Source organism: Myotis davidii, unplaced genomic scaffold, assembly GCF_000327345.1.
Source record: "Myotis davidii unplaced genomic scaffold, ASM32734v1 scaffold30, whole genome shotgun sequence".
NCBI lineage: Eukaryota > Metazoa > Chordata > Mammalia > Chiroptera > Vespertilionidae > Myotis > Myotis davidii.
Genome location: NW_006282874.1, coordinates 3,690,205 through 3,704,927, shown reverse-complemented (window position 1 = coordinate 3,704,927; position 14,723 = coordinate 3,690,205). Strand labels below are relative to the sequence as shown.

Genomic DNA, 14,723 nt, shown 5'->3' with positions numbered 1-14,723 from the left:
GCGTGCAAACAAACAGGGCCGGGACCAGAGCATGAAATAGTACTCACATTGCAATACCAATACCAGTGGATAGAGCACGTGGAGATTAAAACAATCTCTCTCTCTATAAAAGGCCAATATGCGAAGTGTCCCTCCAACCATCCGATATCGCTATGATATGCATTGACCACCACGGGGTAGACGCTCAACACAGGAGCTACTGTGACATGCACTGGCCATTTACAAAGAAACGGCACCATGGACCTGGCGCCGACAAAGCAACACTTGGCTTCCCCCAAGTGGGACACAGGCCCCACCACCACCCTGGATTGACACCCCACCAAATTGCAGCCAATCCTGCTGAGACCCCATGGCACAAAATGCGGCCCATAGCCCAGCCCCAGCCCAGAAACAGTCGCTGTGGGTGCCTGTTAATGACGTCACATAGCAATGCCCAGCTTCCTCTCCCTAGCAACTAGCCTCCTTGCAGTTTCTTCAGCCCAGGAACATGACTTGCTTTATAGCCAGGTGGAAACATTTCACACTTTAACCAAATGTCTGTGAAGCGTTTTCCCATGCCTCATCTCATTTGGTCCTCACAGAATTCCTGGAATAGGTAGATAGGAGACTCTGTATCTCGCTGGCGCCAATCCCACATGTGTGTTTCCATCTGTCATTGTTGACCGTGAATTTGGTTGACCCTTCTATTATAGAGAACAGGCAAACAGTGATATTAAAACATTTCTTCTAATTAATTTCCTTTCAATGTGCACAAATTTGTGCACCAGGCCTCTAGTATGCACATAATGTGTGTGCCATATGAAGCATCCTGGCCTTGTCATCCTGATATCCCTGGATAAACTAAGTAAGCAGGGGCATTACAGGTTAGCATTTAAATTCTCCACCTCACCTGCAGTGTGGAGAATGGATTGTAGGCCTATGGCTGGCTCATGGAGCTGAAACATGGATGTGAAAAATCAATTAAGAGGAATAACGTTTTTTGGCTACTCTGAAAAATGGTTTATTTCTCCCAAGATTCATTCTGTGTGCCAACATTAATGTAAGTAGAAAGCAAAGTTTGATGTGGGAAGAGCTCAGGACATTTATCTCAGTGCAGTGGCAAATGCAATGGCGTGAGCGCACTCCGCCTATACAAGCTTCCTCGGCACACTGGGAAGTGGCAGCACCCGCCTGAGTAAACCCCCTAGAGCCCCTACATAGTACCCTATCTTTCCTACCATTGGTTGCCCTAAGGATGTTGTAAACTTCTGATTGGTCTGGAATGTTATATATGTCCCTGCACTTAAACAATCAAACTCAGATCCGCGTCTTGAACCAATCTCCGGAGTCGGGCATGCTTCGTTAGGACTCCGTTGGCCTCACCCCCGCGGGACCTCCTGCCTCAGTTTGAGAGAGATGAGAGCAGGAAAAACCACTTAAGAAAACACACCCACCAATATTATAAAAAAAACTGGACTGTTACCAAAAAAAATTGCATTTACTAGATTTTATAAAGTCTCGGGGTTAATTTCAGCATTCAAAGCACTCTACCACTCTGGTAGACAGGAGACATTGCCCCCTAGCGGTGGAATCAAGTCACATGGCTGAGTTGGGATGGAGAACTTCTATGAATGGCTGAAGCTCAGGACCAAGAAAGGAAGGCCCCTGCAGAAAGTTCCTCTTGAGAGACAAGAGCCATTTAATCTCACCAACTGCCATCCACCTACTATCAAAGACCAGTCACTGAATCCTCAGAAGAGAACCCAAAGGATGTGGTCTGTGGGGGATTTAAGACAAACAGCCAAGAGACAAGACCATAATTACTGTGGGCACTTTGGGACCTTTTAATAGATTTTGGTAAATTTAGCCCAGTGACAAGGATTCAACGTGGTGCATAAACTCACTCATTATGACCCTTGGAGGTGGTCCCTGTAATAAGTCCCTGGAACAGGAGGAAGACTGAGGAGAGACAACACAGTTTGTCTACTGTCTGATCAGGTAACCTCCCTCAGGTTATGTCTCAACCAGGAAGGCCTGAGACCAACAACCAAGAACAGGGTGTTTCCCAGGCCAGCAAGGGTAAGGGCTATGGACAAAGCTCAGTATCTTCCAAATTATTCAGTGACCCCTTCCCTGTCCCTCCATAAATAAGCCACAAGGAATCAAGGTCCCCCTTCTGGAATGCACCCATGGTATATCTGCAGCACACAGGCCAAGCCATCCTCTCCTTGAGATTGCAGGATACTGAAGGACCATGCTCATTTGATGCTTGTGTGATACTGTGTGTGTTGTCTGTGCTGTATATCCTCATCTCTGGCTCAACAGTGAGGCAGGAAGAGAAGGGACTAGAGAGGTTTAGTGGACATAAAGCAGAAGACTCAACAGACTGGAAGGCCAGAGAGGATACTAAAGTTCAGAGAATTTAAGTGATGTGGCCAAGACCACACAGCTAACAAACCAGAATTCAAACATAGGCCATTATGCCACCAAAGCCTAAAATCCATTTATTGCTTCTCCTAAATACCCAACACCCATTTGATATATCAGTTATGTATATTCATTAATGCATCATTCATTCAACAAACATTGAGTTGCTATCACAGGCAAACAAAGATATGCATCCTGTAAGCAAGAAAACTAGAAACATTACTAGTCAGGTTACTGGACAAGACATGAGGAGTAAGCCGTCAGATCTTAAATGCATACTTTGCTCTTAACTTTACAGAGGCCCCCAGAGTACCATGATGAAGGCTCAAGACTTCCAGGTGACAGCATGGAAACTGATGCTCTTTGCTATTTATTACCTGTGTTACCACCTGCCTCTGCTAAAATGGAACACAGCACCCACGATGAACCCATACCAGGAGCCCGATTCAATTCCAGTAGGTAAAACATAAGAAAACACGCAAGCCTGACTGGTTTGGCCTATTTTATAATTATTCTTTTTTGGTTGGTAAATGCTGAGACTAGAATGAGCCTTAGTAAGACAAGTGCACCATCTAAAGCAATTCAACTATAAATGCAGCCAGAAACCAGCAGCACAGAAAACTCTAAATATGAAGGAGTCATGACCACCACGATTACAAGACCAAGGCCCGTGGTCTGAAGCTACCAAGCTACAGACTATGTAGATATTTGACTGAAAGGCAAATAGCGTGAAAGAGCTGACTGCTGTGCTTGGGAAAATAAATTACAATTCTTATCTTTAGTAAGAAAAGGATAATTTACCAAATACTTCTATCTCAGCTCTTACTTGTCTTCACATTTAACAGTGCATACTGTATCTAAGAAAAATAGCAATTCTCTTATTTTTTTAAAAACATAGGGTTGTTTTTTTTTAAAAAAGAACTTCCACTTTAAAGGAAAAGTTACAAACACAAATGGCCAAGTAACTAATATAAAAGAATATGAAAAGCAAGATATAAAAACTAGGAAGCCATGGGAACCTACTAAACTAGAAAGCACATGCTCTACGTAATAAACAGAGGCGCTTGTCACTTAGCTCCGGCCACCTGAATGCAGATCAGCTGACCAACTGGTGCCTACGCTACTGATTTTATTAAACAACTGGAGACTTAACAACAAAACACAAACAGTTACCACTTTTAAACCTGGCATCTGATGAGGAATTTTTTTAAACTATGGCCCAAAGAAATCACATCTCAGGCCTAAACTTAGCTCCTGAGCCCCCAGGTTGATTCCGTATCTTAAAGCACGGTTTCTTACCAAATTGCACTCATTCATTTAAAATACATAACATGTTTATGAGATTTAAAACTCAAAACTATATAAAACATGTGTCAAGAACTTCAATTTAAGTTTTTCAAATTTCAGACATACCTATCCTGCTCCTCCCGTATGGCCACAATTTCACACAGAAAGCCCTTCCAAGGTACGGCTTTCAAATTACACCCGCAGTTCGATGTCTACATCTTACTTTGGCCACTTCTCCAAGGAAGGGAATTCCAACTGTGTTTACTGGTTGTAGTGAAGGCACAATTCAGATCTCACAGTAGCTTTTCCCATTGGCTCCCTAGTGCCCAACTTGTAGTTTTAGATACATGAACTAACTGATCCTAATCAGCAATGATTTTAAGAACATCAAAATCTAAATATTCCAGAGCCTATGGATTAGTTCCTGGATGTGGGAGAGGGTTTGCTGGAGAGAACTTCTACCAAGAGGTTTCTCTCGCTAGGACCCTTCATACTGCATTGAAATCAGAGCTTTCCTTATGGAATAATGTGTCGAAGACAACAGTCTAAATAAAGACGTAGGTTTATGCTGTAATATCCTACAGTCTAACAAACTTGCTTCACATATGTAGCGCATTAATATAGAAATGTGAACATAAAATACTCTAAATTACTTCTGGTGGCATCAATAAACATATTTTTCACTAGGGAAGTCATAATTACAAAACTTTCAACTTACCTAACCTCTGAGAAAATTCATAAAATTTCTTTAATTTGCCTACTAGTGGGACAACAGCACCCCATGCCTTCTCTTGTAACTTCTCATCTGCTGGATGCTGGATGGCCTTCAAAATACAAAGGGAAAAAAAAAAAAAGTTGAGTTCTAAATGTCACAGCAGCATTCTTTTTACATTAAAATATATGTCTTAGCAAATGTTGGAAACCGTGGTACAATCTATAAAATACAGAATAATGGACCCAGGAATGCTGAGAGTGGGCCTTCTCAACTCCCTGGATACTTAACCCTATCATAACACACTTTTAGTTATCCTTGCAATGGACATGGATATAATGAAATAGGATGACACATACATGCTTGTTAAATATATTACGCCTTGATACCTTTTAAAAAGAAACCATTTATATTGTTTTGCATATCACAGACAGGCTTTCTTAGCAGTTTTCTTTCAAGAAATTATTTTAGTAAAATAAAAAGAAACCAGAAAGTTAGGTAATGAATGAAATAAGATGCCAACTGTGGAACAGGGTATGAAACTTTGAATAATTCCAATTCCAGGGTCCAAAGTAGCTTTAGGAGACCTACCAAATTAAGGACCCAAATCAACCTGAAAGAAGGGATTCAGAAATTGTCACACTTATTTCCTATAACTAAAAAATACTATTCTGGAATCCAAGTTTTCTTGGGTTTTCCTGAATAAGAAGGTAAAAACTCGTTTCAAATCGGAAAGGGGAGGAAATAAACCACAATCTAGAGACCCTAATATAATATAAAGCCTTTCTCTATGCCCAGTCTTTCAAGCCACTAGGCAATCTTTTATTAATTTAAAGGGTTCTTCCCAAAGAAATGTATTTTCTTATTTTCATCTTTATTTTGCATACAGATGCTTTTCTTAACCCTTTATGAAACTTAATATCTTTTTCAACAACCTGGTTTGCTTTCTCTGACATCTTCAAACAAGCTAAACACACCATCTGAAAGCTGAAACTCACACCCATGGCGGGGTGTGGGGGCTACTCATAAACACGATCAGGAGGTACTGATGTTTAGATTTTCCCACGGCGCTAGCACTCTAGCTCCGTCTACACAAAACCAAAAAACAGGAACACAAACAAAAATTGAAACCAGGTAAATTTAGAAGAAGCTCTGAATAAATTAGCTCCGAACTAAATAAATGGGCTATATATTATTTAAGCAATTTGCTTTATAAGCTTACCACTATATGCAAATGTCCTTGATTGTTTAACATAAAAAATTTTTAATGAGACTTAAACACTATAGGAGTCCAAAGTAAATTACATTTATATGACTATGTAGAAATATTTTAATGTTAAAAATATCTGACAATCTTTATTTCATATGAATATTTCAAAGGAACTGTAATATTATCCTGCTGTATATGAAAAATCCTTTTAGCCTCAAGCCCAGTCTCAGTAATGTTTTACAGCAAGTAGAAATTTGTTTATTTTATTTATTATTCAGGAAATGAGCAAATAGATAAAAACTTTAAATTTGCTTTCTTCTCTTGAGAAGTCTAGCCAAATTTTCTTTCAAGGATCTAAAAATGATATTTCAAATATCTGCTCATTCTCATACTATCAAATGCTCCAGCAAATGCCACCCACTGTCACAACCAAGCACAGTTAACTGTCTCCTGGCCTTGCTGGATTCAGAACTGAAGCCAATGGCTGCCCTGCCACAACATGTCATGGTTCTCCTTATAATGCTGGTTCCTTCTCCTTTCACATCAGCGTTACTGCTGCTAGAGAACGTTTTAGTACAGCACCAATCACAGCCCAACATGCACAAGGGTGCTTGGTCAGTGTCAATGTGAGGGTGTCATGGAGCCGGTATTCTCACTCTCATTTCCAAAAATATTGAAACCGTCAACACATATATCAAAACATTATCTCCATCTCTAGTGGTTTATCCTAGAGAATAAGCATTGTTTATTTAATAGACTGTATCTTAAATGAGGAAAAGAGGCTACGGTGGTCGGCAAACTGCAGCTCGAAAGCCACATGCGGCTCTTTGGCCCCTTGAGAATGGCTCTTCCACAAAATACCACGTGGGGGCGCACACGTACAGTGCGATTGAAAGTTCGTGGCCCATGCGCAGAAGTCGGTATTTTGTGGAAGAGCCACACTCAAGGGGCCAGAGAGCCACATGCGGGTGGCGAGCCGCAGTTTGCCGACCACAGGCTAGGTTTCTTTGGGTAGAACAGGACAGCTGAGTATGTGTTTATGCTGAGGAGAAAAAGTCAGTAAAAGACAAAAAAAAACCAGATGGAATTAAGAAAGAATTGAAATTCCAGAGGAAAATGGAGAAGAATGTTAGAGAACACAGTCTTGGTTCTTGGTAAGAAGGAGACAGGCTAAGCTTCTCCTAAACAGAAGAAATGGAGAATGAGAGGAATGGGAAGAAACCTGGATCAGGTCAGAGGTTCGGGAGAAGCAAGTGGAGGGAGACCACACTGAACATTTGCTCTCCTCCCTGCAAGTGACAGGAAGTTCCGTCTCAAAGTCAGACAGAGTTGGGGAGTCCAGACCACAAGGATGATTTCAGCGTTTCCCAGGGAAGCTTAGAAGAAGCGGGAAAAACAGACGACAGAACAAAAAGCTAAAGAAAGTTGTGTTCTCTCCTCCCCTCCATAAAAGTACCAGTAGGCCCCCCATGGATACAGTAAATTTCAGGTGTGAGAGCAACCAATAACACACAATTTTCTTTAATATACATAAACTACATATTTATAGAACATTGTTTTCCTTTTACCCTTATATTGTGCAACCACTTTTGAAATAATGCAGGTGATCTTTCTTTAAATACAATTTTTACTATGCACTAGAGTTCTAAAGTATAGAAAACGAGAGAGATTAAAAAGAGGGTGGGACACAGTGCATTCTAATGACTGGAAAATGGGCGTGCTTTACCTCGCGGATTTCATGGCCAGCTCCTCTATATGACTGCAAGTCCTCCAAGATGCCTTCTGCATCTTTTAACACTACATTCACCTGATTATAAATTTCCTTCTCGGACTCTGTAGGCTGGGCATCTAAACAGCAGGAAAGCACAAGAAAATTCACAGTCACATGAATTTTTTAGTACACATACAACTCTAAATCCAAATTTCTAAAGATGACTAACATTTTATTCATTTAACTTTGCACTTCTTGGAAAAGATTGATAATTTTTCCATAGTTCTATACTTGAACTTGCCTCAAGTTTGTAAATATCACAAAGCAGCAAGGGAACACCAAACATTATTTATTGTAGACACAAATAATGACTTGGTATATTAAGTGAATTTGAGAATTTTCATTTAAATTGTGATAGCACGAACAACTGCCTTTTCATTACAGTCGTCACTATCAGTAATGACTGTAAATTCATGAGTAATGATCTATTTTAATGCAAGAGAAATGAAAGGCCTACTATATCTTGCTAATCTATGTTTAAGACTGAAATGACTTTATTCTCCTATAAAGTTCATTTTAATGACTGAATATTGATACAAAAACTTTTAAAAGAATCCTTTCTAGATGCTGCCCTTTTCTAGGACCACTTTAAATTCTGTACCAAATGAACTTCTCTGCTGATGAACACAGGGTCAAGATTTCAGCACAGAAGAGTTCAAAGTATGAAACTGCTCCAGAATCACTGGGCCGCTGAAAGCTAGATGCTTCAGCTGCAATGTTACCACTGAACTTTTTAAAGCTAAAGCAAAAACTGCGCTCCTCCGTCCTTGAGGATGAGTGAGAGAAAAATGAAGAATTACAGTTACAAAAAGCATGACAAGGAACACAAACATATGGGTATTTCCACCACCTGCAGTGTTAGCCACAGAACATATGTTAATGTGACTAAATCTAGATTTCTCTCTGCTAGACTCGAGGTAACAGAAATTCTGTTTTTAATAACGTGGTCATTTTTTTCCTAAGGATAAATCTTTTTTATTTAATACATTTCTTGGGGAGGGGAGGTCGGCACTCTGTGAGGAAACTGAATTTTTCTTGTATCTTTTCAACTAGGCCATGTTACTACAGATAAGGCATACAGCACTTAAAATGATAAACATTATGATTACCATAATGTTTTAGAGAGGAATTATGCTGGCAGGATTTCTCCCTGCTAAAATTTTCTCTTATGGGGGTAGGGGAGGAAGACCAAATTTATAATATGAATTAAGAACATTTCTGATCTCTTTTGTTTACCTAATTTATAATATAAATTAAGAACATTTCTGATCTCTGTTACATAAAACTAGTACCTAAGAGTTTTCTGTACCTACACCCCCTACCCACAAATACACAATGATCTATATTTATTCCTTTCCTTAGAAAATTTAAGAAAACTAAGTTGATACATGAAACTAGGAATCCAGATGCCTAACTACTGTAACTTTATTTTGTGCTTGGGATAAGTCATAGTTCAATCCCATTTGTTAAACCTGCCAACTAGTCAAAAACATACCACACATTTTTTAAATCAATAATTACAGTACCAAATTTTAATTTCAACATACCTAAGACAGTACTACAAAAACATAACACAGTAACATTTACATGCAAAGCCAACTTAACAATTTGTGTTCATATCTGTTCCCTTATTTTTCAAATTTCTTTTCAGAAATCATGCACTTTTTGAATGAAAATTCTATTTGACAAAATAATTACATAAGAGGAGCCAATTAAAAACTGTGTCCAAAGCTATACAGGTATTATTATGAGCGAATACTGATATTGTAGCTAAATGACTTTAAAAATCAATCTGTCATTTAGCAGTAATATCCTCTCACATTTAGCCAGACCTTGTTCTCCAAAGTCATGGTTAGACACACACTTTTAAAAAGTACACCTTGTAACTTTTATACTTACACCAGGTGCAGCAGAGAAAATACTCTTTACATGCAAAAACAGCCAACTTTATACTTTTTCACGTGGGTTGTGAAACTATAGACAAACACCAATAGGAGACACATAGTTTAAATTCATGAAGAGGGAATTCATGACAAAGGACAATATCTTGACTGTTAGAGACCAAAAGGTATTTATAAAGTTTGCAATTACTATGTATTTTTGGTGTGGTGACTAGTTGTTAAAAGAAAAATGTGACAGTGAGACTTACAGACAAAGAAACATTATCAAGTAGATTTGAATAGACCTTGGGAGTGATTCATGATTATTAAAGATTTGATAAATAACAAGAAACTTAAAAACAAAGGCAAAGACTTCAGTTTCCCCTAAGGGTGGGACAGCCCCCAGCACCACACTGATTGAACAGTTTTAGACTGCCACAGGAGAGTCACATTGATAATTTTGAAAGCTGCTGAAGACTGCTGTAGAAATGAAGACAAACAGAAAATAGCAGACAGGTAAGCACTACGTTACTGACAGCAAGTCATGCAAAAGGTGAGATACTAGGGAGGGGGAAAGGCTACATAAAAGAAAGCATTTGTTCAAAAAAAATGGTATCATATAATGCACCCAAGACTTGTCACTTTGATTTTTCAGAGCAAAGAATTAAAAATTGTATTAGTTGAAGGAAAAACCTGCCACTTAGCAGGCTAACAAAGGGACAGTTATTTGATTGCAAAAGGATGTATCTACTACTGGGAGTAAGCACAGTGCAAACTCATCAGGCTTATTTAAAAGCTGTTCAAGGGCAATTACAGCATGTTTCCGTTGCTCTTACTGTTTGAAGGTAAAAAGTAAATATTGTAATAATTTCACCCCACTTTCCTATAAAGAGTCACTGAAAATAAGTGTTAAAATTGAAGCTGGGAGGGGCAAAGGGGAAATCTGTAATACTCTCAATAATAAAGGTTTTTTAAAAATTAAAGCTGTTATGGTACAAAAAGAGGCAAAGATCAGTTACAAAAAAAAAAGATAAAAAGCAAATCACATAAAATGATAATGTGATAAAGGGTCTATCTGCTTTAATCTTGCATCCATTCATTCATTCGCTCAATAAATATTTATACTCTAACTCCATAAATTTCATCAAGGCAGGGAGCTCAATGTACAGTACATACCACTGAATGGTATGCAAACTCAGTACCTAGCAGATTTTCTATAATAAATATTTGTTGCATGAATGAGAAGATACAGAGATGGTAAATATAAATATGCCTCCAGCATGAGTTAAAGGACACCATTATGCATTTTCATGTTTGAACAAATAAAATCCTATATCATTTTAGAAAAAAAAAATAAGGAACGACCATAAGAATAAAAATATTTCAAAGTACAGAGCAAAAGCAATAGAAAATATACAAAAGTTAAAATGGAAAATAAAGTTAGACTAAAAAAGTGGGTATCAATAGTTGTAAAAGATGGGGAGGAGGGGAGACAGGTAACACAAAAGACAGAAGAATTAGAGGAAATGTATGATTAAATGGAGAGGCATTAAAATAAAGAATCATAAGAAGTAAGGTTCTATTTCTCATTTACAAACATTCACCTATTTTTACTCTCGCACTGTGGTCTAACTGAAAATAAGTGAATCAAGAGTAAAACACTGAACTCTATCATTTACAAAGCACTATATAAGATTGGCAAGGGTCATAAAAATAAAAGTCCCTCTTCTCCTAGAAACCACAAATGAGACAGACAGACACACACACACACACACACACACACACACACACAACTAGTTATTTGGCTAACGATTTGTCATTAGAATGACTAGTATCTTAAAGCGTCATGATAAAATAATTCCACGAACAAGAAGAGAGTATACGGGCCCCATTTCAGTGCTTTTTCTATATGCTGTCATTACCATAAGTGCTGCCAAATTTTATGGGGCAAATCGGAGCTTATATGTTAATGGAATCGTTATCAAGATTTTCAAATAAAATCTTATCCTATAGGTATAGCTTGTTTTAAGAAAGAGACCCTCTTTCTAGTACTTCAAGAACAGGTAACAGTATGTTACAATGAACATGGATTGTCATTTCATGCCTTAAAGGCCTTTGTAGATACTCCTTCTTCAATGTCCTTCACAAAATTTGCCTGAAATGTTCTATTGCAACTCCACAACACAACTCAAACATCACCATCAGAAAGTCTACTCCCTGCAAGGTAAAGTCAATCCCTTCCTGAGCTATACCTAGGATGTAAACTATGCAAAGATGATTATTAATTTGCATTTCTATCTATCCCACAAGACTGAGAACTCTCCAAAGGCAGGAGTTGTATCTTTGCATCTCCGGCACCTACTTGTCGGCAGGCAGGAAGCTCAGCATAAATGGATGTTGAACTGAAGTGAAAAACAGCACGTGTGTGCACATGCTAAAGTTAAGAGAGTAATGACTTACAGTAAAGACAGAGTCTTTATTTTGTACCTACAGTCTAAAATAAACCTAAATTGCAATGGTAACCTAAATATTACTGTTCATCTAGAAATAAAAATGTAGAACTTGATATTTTACTCAATAAGAATGTGGCGCCGAAACCGGTTTGGCTCAGTGGATAGAGCGTCGGCCTGCGGACTGAAGGGTCCCAGGTTCGATTCCGGTCAAGGGCATGTACCTGGGTTGCGGGCACATCCCCAGTAGGAGGTGTGCAGGAGGCAGCTGATCGATGTTTCTCTCTCATTAAAAAAAAAAAGAATGTGGCTTTAATCTCTGTAATCATAAGGAACCGGCACATCAACGATGGTGCCCATTTTTGACCCATCTCATGGGTAACTCTAGTAGCCAAATCATAAGGTAAACTTTTACCATAAAAGTTTTTTATAAAAGACAAATGAATGAAAAATAAAACTGATTAAGTTAGAATCAAAAGAAAACATATTTTAAAAATCTAAATAAGAAATAACAGGCAAACTCTGGCCTAGGATACAGAATGTTTTCACTAAATTTCACTTACAGTATACCAGTAAGTGTCAAACCAAAAGTTCTACATTGGCTGATATAGGCAACGTCATTCTTTAACTTACAGCTGCCTGTAAGAAGTTAACACTTTACATGTAGTTCTTCATGATTGGAAATTGTTGTTGTTCGCAATTCTGACCTTTTCCTGGCACTAAATTAACTATTTAAATTTAAGGATAACGGTCCAAACCTACCCAGATTAGGAAACCAAGACCAAATAATATTTTAAACACTACAGTAAACTCATACTTCTCACTGAACCACAACCTAAAGACTGGTTTATAAAAAGATCAAGTGCCAAGTCTTGAACAAGATCTTGACTGTGTCAGAGCCAAGATTCTGCAAATGTAAGGAATTTGAGACAGAGTAAAAGGGAGACAGAATAGCAGAAAAATATACAAGACCAAGTTTGAAAGAGATGCAAATAAACTAAAATACAGCTTTAATGTAAGTTGCCTCATCTGAAAGAATAACCTTCAAGTCAGCAATCTGCTCAACATCCCCAAGCTGATTAAAATTCATGCTAAACATGCACTTAAAATAGTCTTGTTAAATTGTTGAGAAGGGTCAAGAAAACCAATATTTATTTAACTACATGTTCCCCTAAAAACCCACAATTTATTATGGTCCTGATATTAGCATTACTACTCTTCGCCAGCTTGCACACACACAATACCAAATTATGAACAGAACATTGATAGGAATGTAATAAAATTAGAAAAATATCAGAGACCATAAATTATTTCATAAAATGTAGAACAATAAATTAATGTGTGCATAGGAACTGTCCTGGTTTTAAGAAAAATATTTAAATTATTCATAAAGTAGCATGAATTGTATAATATCACATAAACTAAACTGAAGTTGATGAAAAATGCAGTGACTCTCTCGGGATTTATTTTCAGGGATTTATTTTGTTTTTAAAACCAGAAAAGGTCTTAAAGTTTAAGTACTTAAATACCTGTTCAAATGTTTTAACCTTAGTGGTATTCAAGAATTCGCATGATTTACAATCTAAGGCTCTCTCTTCACCCTTTCCTAACAATTTCCTAATGATCAGTTAAAATAGCAACATTCACACTAAAACACCAATTTAATATCACTGTTCTTGATTTGACAACCAGACAAGCTAAAGCAATACAGACAGATAGCCAAAAAAGCAAAAGCTTTTCAACATGCATGGGGTCAATGACACTTACCTGCCACCCTTAGACCATATTACAATAGGTCATGCAACATAAAACAAACAGAAGGCAAATTACTTAAAGGTTTGTGAACCCATTATTTTCTTTATAGAGTTAGAAAAAAATTAACTCCTGAAATAAGTACATATAATGAGTTTCTTAACTTTTCAAATTAATTATATACAAAGATTAAATAATTAAGGTTCACACTTACCTTTTAATATTATGCCAATACTAAGCTCTGAATGGCCTTCAAGAACCAATTTGTATTAAAAAACTTCAATAGTACATGGAGTTAATATTTAATTTTTCTCAACTGCAATAATTCCCCTCAAAAATTGCTTCTATTAACAAATTTCCACCAAAATTTTTTATAGAAATGTTTTCATATGAGAATCTTAAACGTTTTCATTTGAGATCTCAAATTGTAAAATAATGCTCAACTAAAGAGATATCTCTTGTAACAATTCAAATAAAAGTATTTTACAATTTAGTCTATAAAATAGGATTTCCAGTTCTAGAAGGCACCAGAAATTTTACTCAAACAATACATAGCTCAGTCATGCAAAGCAGTTAAACAGATGGCAAAGTGGAAACATTCATTTAGTGCAAGACAAACGCAGTCTACTGCAGGCAAAGAGAAATAGATATAAAATCATCTTCTCACTTTCAAAATCAAGGAAAAAATTTGGCCCCTGCTCAAGGCCTGTGCATGTCAAAACTTTAAGAAGATTCCGCATGTTAAGGTACCTGTCAAGACAAGAATGAGAAAAGAGAAAATATCCCTTTATGAAAAAGAACATTGGAAATGGATTTTTTGTTTCAATAGCTAAAGGGAAAATGTTCATTAGGCCATGAATTCGTCCTTCAGGTTACCCAGACTGTGCTCGGGCGACAGCAAACCGGGCTCGCAACGGTTGATGTGGAGGACCTAGAGGTGAAATGTGGCTTCCTGTACATAATGGCACAACTGTTGCTCTCATTCTTCGCAAAATTCTCCCAAGACAAGTCTCATTAGTGGCCTTATAATGAAAAATTCTCTAAGTATTCCAACAGTGCTAGTATTCTGGAAAAGAAATTTCTGATCAAGAATTATTCACATGTAATCTTGTTTAAAATTGCGCCGAAACAATTTATTTCAAAGCCAAATATCAAGAGTTTTGGCCACAGCTCACCTTTGCATTTCATCTTAAAGGAGTAGAATGTTAAACTTATGTCTTGTATGCCATGAAATAAAGCAGCCATTTCTATCCCA

The 14,723-nt window shown here is 37.5% G+C and overlaps 1 protein-coding gene across 1 annotated transcript in view; it reads right to left on the bottom strand.

Moving 5' to 3' along the window:
- Positions 1–14,723, bottom strand: part of FAM49B (family with sequence similarity 49 member B) — an 80,458-nt gene that overhangs the window by 12,506 nt on the left and 53,229 nt on the right. The window contains exons 3-5 of the mRNA XM_006753281.2: positions 14,136–14,218; positions 7,342–7,463; positions 4,412–4,517 (exon numbers count right to left, since the gene is read on the bottom strand). Coding sequence (XP_006753344.1) covers positions 4,412–4,517; positions 7,342–7,463; positions 14,136–14,208 — 301 coding nt within the window. The 5' untranslated portion in view covers positions 14,209–14,218. The remainder of the gene's footprint in view (positions 1–4,411; positions 4,518–7,341; positions 7,464–14,135; positions 14,219–14,723) is intronic.